This window comes from Etheostoma spectabile, unplaced genomic scaffold, assembly GCF_008692095.1.
Source record: "Etheostoma spectabile isolate EspeVRDwgs_2016 unplaced genomic scaffold, UIUC_Espe_1.0 scaffold00011859, whole genome shotgun sequence".
NCBI lineage: Eukaryota > Metazoa > Chordata > Actinopteri > Perciformes > Percidae > Etheostoma > Etheostoma spectabile.
In genome coordinates this window covers 1-10,000 of record NW_022603912.1, presented here as the reverse complement: position 1 = coordinate 10,000, position 10,000 = coordinate 1, and the positions used below count along the sequence as shown (strand labels likewise).

Below are 10,000 nucleotides of genomic sequence, written 5' to 3'. Positions count from 1 at the left end.
CTTCATTTTTATGACACTATACCTATTTTGTGGTTAACAGTGACAAGTCTTTTGTTTTGGGTTCATCCCTAACTCTAATGTATTTAATAGTGCTTTTTACCCAGTGTATAATGTATTGTAATTGTTACGTTATGTAAATGTGTAATTGTAATTTTTTAGGGTGACTTGTTGCGCTCTGTCTATGGACTGCAGATGAAATATAGCCTTTTGGCAACAGACTCATTTGAGGCGTATTGACAGAAATGTCCCTGTATTAAATAACCAAATGATATTTTTTTTTTAAAAGAAGAAAATGATGCAGCTTTCTGGTGTTTTGTCTGAAGTGCTATGGTAGAGATTAACGACAGAGAGAGGCTGAGCTGCTCTCAGCGTAGAGAAGGACCTGCAGCTGTCCATTAGGTTCACTATGGACTATTTCTGGGTGAAATAATTAGTTGTTTGGTCTCTAAAATGTAAAAATATTCACATTTAACAAGCTGACTTCACACAAGTTTCACTGTTTTTACGTAAAAAATGACTCAAACTAATGAGTTGGAAATTAATTAAATAGTTAAAGGTTAGATAATAATTGATCCATTCATCTTTGCAGCTCTGTCTCTATTTCTTTCAAAGAAACAATAACTCAAACCGGTGAATGTCTGATGCTAAAGATAAAGATTTTTAAATGTTACGCATCGACTATCAGCTGAAGAATGTTATAAAAGCCAAATGTCTGATTAATAATAACTTTAAAGCTTGTGTAACAGCAGTAATAATGACTTTAAAGCTGGTGTAACAGCAGTAATAATGACTTTAAAACATGTGTAACAGCAGTAATAATGACTTTAAAGCTGGTGTAACAGCAGTAATAATGACTTTAAAGCTTGTGTAACAGCAGTAATAATGACTTTAAAGCTGGTGTAACAGCAGTAATAATGACTTTAAAGCTTGTGTAACAGCAGTAATAATGACTTTAAAGCTGGTGTAACAGCAGTAATAATGACTTTAAAGCTGTGTAACAGCAGTAATAATGACTTTAAAGCTGGTGTAACGCAGTAATATGACTTTAAAGCTTGTGTAACAGCTGTAATATGACTTTAATAGCTTGTGTAACAGCAGTAATAATGACTTTAAAGCTGGTGTAACAGCAGTAATAATGACTTTATAGCTGGTGTAACAGCAGTAATAATGACTTTAAAGCTGTGTAACAGCAGTAATAATGACTTTAAAGCTGGTGTAACAGCTGTAATAATGACTTTAAAGCTGGTGTAACAGCTGTAATAATGACTTTAAAGCTGGTGTAACAGCAGTAATAATGACTTTAAAGCATGTGTAACAGCAGTAATAATGACTTTAAAGCATGTGTAACAGCAGTAATAATGACTTTAAAGCTGGTGTAACAGCAGTAATAATGACTTTAAAGCTTGTGTAACAGCAGTAATAATGACTTTAAAGCTGGTGTAACAGCAGTAATAATGACTTTAAAGCTGGTGTAACAGCAGTAATAATGACTTTAAAGCTGTGTAACAGCAGTAATAGACTTTAAAGCATGTTGTAACGCAGTAATAATGACTTTAAAGCTGTTAACAGCAGTAATAATGACTTTAAAGCTGGTGTAACAGCATTAATAATGACTTTAAAGCATGTGTAACAGCAGTAATAATGACTTTAAAGCATGTGTAACAGCTGTAATAAGACTTTAAAAGCTGTGTAAAGAAAGCAGACTGGTAAACGCAGTAATAATGACTTTAAAGCTGTGTAACAGCTGTAATATGACTTTAAGCTGGTGTAACAGCAGTAATAATGACTTTAAAGCTGGTGTAACAGCAGTAATAATGACTTTAAAGCTGGTGTAACAGCAGTAATAATGACTTTAAAGCTGGTGTAACAGCAGTAATAAAACAGGATGATGTAACTGGGTGTAACCGTGTTTCAGGGAGTCATGTGGAGGATCGTCCTGACGGTCAGTCTGCTCTGCTGGAGCGCTGATGGACAGGTGACCTGCAGAAACCACAGCGGTGGAGCAGTGGACTGGTGAGACAACACTTAAGTCAGTTTCATTCATATTGTCTGATATCACCAATTCCAAAGTGTCCTTGAGAGGTCTGCCAGTCTGCAGCCCAGGACCCGGTGTCCTCGCGTCACTAGGCCTTCCAACGATGCTGCTGTAGCTTCGCTTTATCTTCAACACCGCGGGTTACAGGAAACAAGACAAGATGAAAACAAACGTTTAGTTATTTAAAATCATATTTCAGATGTTTTCTGCTCATTGGTATCACGGTACAGTGGCGACCCAAACGCACGACTCAGACAGGTGGTAGAGGTTCTCTTATTGTCCAAAGAACACTGCAGGAGACAGTCCAGCAGGGACAGTAACCATAGTCTAAAGGCAGAGGTCAACACTCAGGAAGACAAAAGGACAAAAGGACAAAAGGACAAAAGGAGCAAGAAAGGTAAACAGGAAACAGGCTGAGGTCCAAAAACCCCGGGGAAGCCAACTCAAAATAAACTGCTGGAAAGACATGTGGACAGGGGGTGGGAATGGTGAGGAGTATAGTGCTGGATGAGGGGAATCTAATGAGGGGCGGAGATGGGAATCATACGGCAGGAAGACAAGGGACCAAGGATGTAACCAAACAGTGGATTTCAAAACAAAACAGGAAGTAGATAAACAGAAAACATGAAACACACTACAACAGAAACGTGACAAAACCACGACAACCATGCTTCTCTTCTCATCATCAGGTACATCATGTACAAGGCCCCCAAACTGAAGAACATTGGAACTAAGGGTCTGGAATATCTTTACATTGATTCAGATGGGAAGATGGAGACCTCTAAAAATCACAATAAGCTCATCAATAATACTGACGGTGTCCTGGGACACACCCTGAAGCCCCTTTTTGAACCAACCACATCAATGGTGAGAATCCTGCTTAAACTGCAGCTCTGTTTGTATTTTGATGAAAATTAAACCATGACTCAAACATGTGTCTTCTCTTCATTCTGCATCATTTCTAGCCAGAAGACTTTGGATTCATCACCTACAGCGATCAAGCTCCAGGATGTAATGCTGCTGATACGTTTGGCCACAGTAAAGGTGAGACAGCGTCTCTCTGAACCTCCATCAGAGGACAGAGGCTGCTCAGGGTGATGTCATACTTCTCCTACGTTATGACATCACGTCTGTGATCTTATCAGAGATCTGGGACTCCCGGTCTCTTCAACTCCGGTCTTTCCATAAGAGCAGTCTAGCCGACTCTGGGATGTTATTATCTCCCAGGTCTTTCCATAAAGACCAGGTCTAGACCGGACTCTGGGATGTTATTTATCCCCAGTCTTTCATATAAGAGCAGTCTAGACCGGACTCTGGGATGTTATTTATCTCCCAGGTCTTTTCCATAAAGACCAGGTCTAGACCGGACTCTGGGATGTTATTTATCTCCCAGGTCTTTCCATAAGACCAGGTCTAGACCGGACTCTGGGATGTTATTTAGCTCCCAGGTCTTTCCATAAAGACCAGTCTAGACCCGACTCTGGGATGTTATTTATCTCCCAGTCTTTCCCTAAAGAGCAGGTCTAGACCCGACTCTGGGATGTTATGTCTTTTATAAAGACCAGGTCTAGACTGGACTCTGGGATGTTATTTATCTCCCAGTCTTTCCATAAGAGCAGGTCTAGACCAGACTCTGGATGTTATTTATCTTCTCCAGGTCTTTTCCATAAAGAGCAGGTCTAGACCGGACTCTGGGATGTTATTTATCTCCCAGGTCTTTCCATAAAGAGCAGGTCTAGACCGACTCTGGATGTTATGTATAGAAACCCAACAGTTCCCACCAAGAGCAAGCACTAGGCCACAGAGGCAAGGAAAATCTTCCTTTAAGAGACAGAAACCTGGAGCAGAACCATGGCTCAGGTGGGGGGGGGGGGGGGGCATCTGCCTCCACCGTTGGGGGGGAGAGACAGACCGACAGACAGACAGAAAGATGGAGAGAGACATGGAGAATTGTAGCAGAGGGTGTGGAGCAGGAACATGGAGGCAGCAGGTGACTCCAACCACAGATCCAGAATCAGAACCACCTGCAGATAGTGATAGGAGGAGAGAGGGGAGGGCAAGACTCTGGGAAAGGGAAGAAGTCGAGTTAAGTGCACTAATGGGATGAGTTGCATACAGATGGAGAGAAGGAGGAGGAGCGAGGTGCTCAGTGCATCATGGGAAGTCCCCTGGTAGTCTAGGGTGATGCTGGAGGCCAGGGTGGTACTGGAGGCCAGGGTGATGCTGGAGGCCAGGGTGGTGCTGGAGGCCAGGGTGGTGCTGGAGGCCAGGGTGGTGCTGGAGGCCAGGGTGATGCTGGAGGCCAGGTGGTGCTGGAGGCCAGGGTCATGCTGGAGGCCAGGGTGGTGCTGGAGGCCAGGGGGGTGCTGGAGGCCAGGTGGTGCTGGAGGCCAGGGTGGTACTGAGGCCAGGGTGGTGCTGGAGGCCAGGGTGATGCTGGAGGCCAGGGTGATGCTGGAGGCCAGGGTGATGCTGGAGGCCAGGGTGGTACTGGAGGCCAGGGTGATGCTGGAGGCCAGGGTGATGCTGGAGGCCAGGGTGATGCCATCCAGAGTATGTCTTTGGATAATGCATCACGGAGGTGCTTGGGTCCCAGTCCAATAACACTTATCTGAGTTTAACATTAGAAAATTACAGCTCATCCAGGTTTTAATATCCTGAAGGCACATTTGAAGTTTAGCTAACTGATTAGTTTCATCCGGCTTGATTGATAGATATAAGTAAGTCAGTAAGTAAAAGTTTATTTATATAGCACCCTTCACAAGTATAAGGCCACAAAGTGCTTCACAACAAAAACATTAATATCATAAAATACACACAATAAAAACATAGACAGTACATGATCATATCAACCCACAAATAGCTAATTGAAAGCCTGAACAAATAAATGTGTTTTTAGTCTCTTTAGTCTGCATTTGAAGACATCAACAGAATCAGAAGAGCGCATAGACGGTGGAAGGTCCTTCCACAACCTGGGGGCAACAGCCTGAAAAGATCGGTCACCTCTAGTGTGGTAGCGAGTGCGTGGAACCGTCAGCAGGTTCTGGTCCACAGACCTCAGAGCACGCACAGGGGTGTACCGCTGAATCAGGTCTCTGATATAGAGGGGAGCCTGGCCATGTAAAGCTCTGAAAACTAGAACCAAATTTTTAAAATGTATCCTATAAGACACTGGTAGCCAATGAAGTTCTTTTAGGATTGGGGACATGTGAGACCTCCTGTTAGTACGTGTTAAAATTCTGGCTGCAGAGTTTTGTACTAATTGCAGTCGAGAGAGCTCCTTTTGGTTTAGGCATAAAAATAAACTATTACAATAGTCTAACCGCGAAGACACAAATCATTTCTTAAAACTATATTTCTAAGTTTTGAGATTTTCCTTAATTGAAATAAGCAGTTTCTCGTCAGCTGCTTGCAGTGCTGCACTAACGACATGTCTGTATCCAGGATAACTCCCAAATTTCTAAGACTTGGCTTTGCAGACTGACCTAAATCCCCCAAGTATTGTTTAATCCCAGGGATTGCCTCCTCAGGGGCAATGATCAATGTTTCTGTTTTGTCTGTATTTAGCTGCAGGGAGTTTTCACTTAACCATTTTTTAATTTCCACAAGACAATGGAGCAAGGAGTTTAACTTACAGATCTCTGATGGCTTGAAGCAACAGTAAAGCTGGATATCATCAGCAAATAGGTGAAAAGAAACATCATTGAACCTTTGTATGATCTCTCCCAAAGGGATCAAATACAACAAGAATAGAACAGGACCCAGAACAGAGCCTTGAGGCACTCCACAGAGCAGGTCTGCAGACTCGGACCTTATTTGGTTAGCTGTAACACTGAAACTACGCCCAGATAAATATGAGGTGAACCACTGCAGAACTGACCCTGACAGCGCTACATGATCCCTTAATTTTTTCAGCAAAACCTGGTGGTCGACGGTGTCAAAGGCTGAAGACAGATCCAAGAGAACTAGAACAGAGTGTTTTCCATTGTCAGCTGACATCATAATGTCATTTGACACTTTCAGTAAGGCCGTTTCGGTAGAGTGTTGTTTACGAAACCCTGACTGGAAATGGCTCATGGATGTTACTATTATCCAGGTGAAATGTCAACTGTTCGCAGACTACCTTCTCAATGATCTTGGATAAAAACGGGAGCTTAGAAATAGGCCGAAAACTATTCAAATCCGACGGGTCCAAACCTGCCTTTTTTAGCAACGGTTCCACTATAGCATGCTTAAAAGCATCTGGAAAAACGCCAGTAGACAGCGAGAGGTTAACCATTTTAGTTACACAAGGGCCAATTTCATCAAACACTTTTTTGAATAATCTGAATGGAATGACGTCAGATGAACAGGAAGATGGCTTCATCCTGGTCACCAATTCAGAAATATCAGAAATCGTCACAGTCCTAAAAGTGGACCACATGCTGGGGACTGGCTTAAAAACAGCAGTGGTACCACACGAATGGGACGGGATTTTATCTTTAATCATTTTAATTTTATTAGTGAAAAGAAACAAAGGCATTGCTGTCAGCTTCACAAAAAACAGGGATAACTGGGGCAGCAGGGCAAACAAGTGTATTGATCGTATCAAACAGCACTTTAGGATTTTTTTTATTTACTGTTATTAATTGACGGATATAGTCAGATCTGGCTTTTCCAACCGTCACATTATAGGACAACACAAGTTCTCTGAGATAAAGCCTGTGTACCTCAAGGCTAGTGGATTTCCACAGGCGTTCAGTCTTTCGACACAGTCTCTTAAGTTTTAAAATCTCTTCATTAATCCAAGGCCACATTTTTTCCCGAGTAGGCAAGTTTGAATTTACAGGGGCCACCTGATCCAGAATTTTTTCACAGTGATTGTTTAAACAGTGAACGAAACCATCCACATCAGGGCAATCCATAAGTAGAGCAGGATCAAACAAATCAGATAGAATATCTGCAGTATCTGCCGTGATAACACGTCTCTGAGACCTAACTACTGGAAGCTTTGGGTCAGAACTGAAGTGAAGATCAAACAGAACAATATTATGGTCACTCATATGGACATCATTTACAGATACGTTTAATATATCTAGGCCAAGTGTAAAAACTAAGTCTAAAATATGGCCTTTTTGGTGAGTGGGCTCAGATACATGCTGATTAAAATTAAAAGTTTCAGTCTATGTTAAAAATTCCATTGCGGAGCAAGATGAGTTATCATCTACATGAAGATTAAAATCCCCAAGGATTAAGACAGATTCCAGCTTAATAATAGAGGATAAGAAATCACTAAAATCCTTTGGAAAGACAGCAGCAGGGCCCGGAGGTCGATAAACCAGAATATAGTAGAAGGGGGACAAAAAACCCACCTGTACCATCTGCAGTTCAAAAGAAGAGAATTTTTGGGGCAAAATTTCATTACACTTGTGGATGTCCTTGTGCACAATAGCCAGTCCACCACCGCGACGAGAAGGGCGGGGCCTCCCAATAGCAGAGCAACCAGCTGGGCAGAGCTCATTTAAATGAATAAGCTCTTCCTCTCTCTGCCATGTCTCTGACAAACACATACTCAATATAATTGAGTATCATCTGCATAACAATGAAAGTTAATGGAGTGCTTCCTGATAATACTACCTACAAGAAGCATAAATAAAGTGAACAGGATTAAAAAAAAATCACACATTAGGACTTTAAAAACAACCACCAGCCAACAGTTGTCTGTCTGTCTGGTGGTGTTTCAGGACTTGTGATGATGAATAAAACCAGTACAGGAGTCTGGCTCCTACACAGCCTACCACAGTTCCCTTTCCTGAGAGATCAAAACCGGTTCTACCCATCCAGCGGAGAAAAGTATGCTCAGACCTTCATCTGTGTAACATTCAAGTATGCCGAGTTCAAAAAGATAGGTAATGTTCTCAGTTCCATCTTCATATTCATGGTCTTACTGGTTGATTTGAGTTTGATGTTAATGTTGTCTTCTTGTATTATTTGAAGGTGAACACCTGCTGAACATCGCAGCGTTCCCGTTTGATCATAATATTCCAGCTGACTTCCATAAAGAGCTCATTGATGTTACAGAGAGGACAACAGCACCACAAGGGAGGGTGCAGGACCTGAAATCAGCAGCAGGAGTATCGTTTCGCAGCATCGCTAAAACAAAATATAAACGTGAGATATCTGCATGTTGGCTCGGATCAGAGGACCTAACTTAGTAAAGACGAGTTACAAAGAGAAGAGAGATTTTACTGAGGAAATCAGATGTGATGTGAACAGGTTGAGAGAAGCTTTACTGTAGGTTTCCATCAGCATGTTTATCATAATGATTCTTTATCATTATCATTACAGCCTGGGACTTGTTGGAACTGGCTAGATTTAAATGTGTGTAGCTGCTGAAGATCTCTGACTTCATGCTTCAGTATCTTCAGAAAGGAAACCTCCCAAAGGTTTTGGGACTGTGAGCCTCAGTGTATTTTTTTGTAAATGCAGGGACATCATGGGCTGTAAAGAAAATGAACCCAGGGTGATGGGTGATGAACCCAGACGTCAAAACTAACTGATTTGGGTTTTTCTTTTAGCAAAACCTACTGGAGGCGGAAGATCAAAGGGTCAAACAACCAAATCCCCCCCCACAGCCAAAGGTGGTAAATAAAAACACGAATGACATACTGTACATACCATGTATGAAAGTAAATATGGTGTCAAATGTGAGATCTTGTAGATCAAACATTGTAACGTATGTTAAAATTTGCTCCTGTAAAGAAGTTCCCTTTATCATTTTTAAAGATTTTGGACCATGTTTACATTCATACCAATAAACACCTGTCTCAGATGTGAAGATTACACAAGCTGATAATTCTACGTTGGTTTTTTTTCAGTATCAGTATAAAAAATAACGAAAGCAGGTAAAGCTGGAAGCAAAGGGAAAAATGTAATGAAATACCAATAAAGACCTGTCTCCGATGTGAAGAGAACAGAAACTAATAATTCTTCTTTGTTTTGTTTTTCAGGACCTTCTGCAGCTAAGCAGAAGAAACTTAGCGACCCAAACCGATTTGGTAACTAAATGCTGTTCTCAATTACTAAAAGGGCTTGAAAACTCAACATTTTCATATATATATATATATATATATATATATATGTGTGTATATATATGTGTATATATATACTGTATATTGAGGGGGGGGGTTAGTTAGCTTGAGTGTGCAGGTCCTCCAGTATTCTGAGTTCCATCAGTGAGCTGTGAGGATGAAGGTGTCTGGAACATGACTCGTATGCTGCTGTTCCTACAGAAGGAGATCTTTACCTCACCATCGCAAAGGAATACAAGACCGATGTGAGGGTCCAGACCTGGGGCTGCCAGAGAGACCGTGATGGTTCCTACTGCGAGAAAAATCAACGGCATGTGATCAACATTAATGAAGTAAAAGCCAATCTGGGTGGCGGGGAGGTCAGGTGGAACACTACAAAAGATCATTCCAAGTGGTGTATATCTGGGGAGAAGTCTAAGATTGACGATCTGATCTGCATCGCTGATGTGAACAGAGGACTCACACAGTACGAACGGCCGGGGGGGGCGCTGTGCTTTATCCATAAAGAGGCAAGTCTACTGTTTAAAGGTGTCATTGCTGATCTGGACAACTGCCCAAGTTCATCCTCGGGCGCTGGATCTAAGCGTCCCCGTTCCCCTGACACTGACTGTGTCCCTGACTGTGACCCTGACTGTGACCCTGACTGTGGAGATGATGACCCTGACTGTACCGATAAAGCATAAATTAACTATGGTTGTTACACACCCAGGGACACACACTATGCTTGTTACACACCCAGGGACACACACTATGCTTGTTACACACCCAAGGACACAGGGACACACACTATGCTGGTTTCACACCCAGGGGACACACTATGCTTGTTACACACCCAGGGACACACACTATGTTGGTTACACACCCAGGGACACACACACTATGCTGTTACACACCA

The 10,000-nt window shown here is 42.1% G+C and overlaps 1 protein-coding gene across 2 annotated transcripts in view; it reads left to right on the top strand.

The window, feature by feature from the left end:
- LOC116679402 (deoxyribonuclease-2-beta) overlaps positions 1-9,993 on the top strand; it is a 10,229-nt gene extending 236 nt beyond the window's left edge. Inside the window, exons 2-9 of one of the 2 annotated variants that reach the window (XM_032509051.1) lie at positions 1,916-2,013; positions 2,725-2,902; positions 3,001-3,079; positions 7,759-7,923; positions 8,012-8,185; positions 8,593-8,655; positions 9,025-9,072; positions 9,307-9,993. In XM_032509051.1, the coding sequence (XP_032364942.1) occupies positions 1,922-2,013; positions 2,725-2,902; positions 3,001-3,079; positions 7,759-7,923; positions 8,012-8,185; positions 8,593-8,655; positions 9,025-9,072; positions 9,307-9,788 (1,281 nt within the window). In that variant the 5' untranslated portion in view covers positions 1,916-1,921 and the 3' untranslated portion in view covers positions 9,789-9,993. Of the gene's footprint in view, positions 1-1,915; positions 2,014-2,724; positions 2,903-3,000; positions 3,080-7,758; positions 7,924-8,011; positions 8,186-8,592; positions 8,659-9,024; positions 9,073-9,306 lie in introns of both variants that reach the window. The other variant, XM_032509050.1, reaches the window with a different exon arrangement.
- Positions 9,994-10,000: the final 7 nt, after the last annotated feature.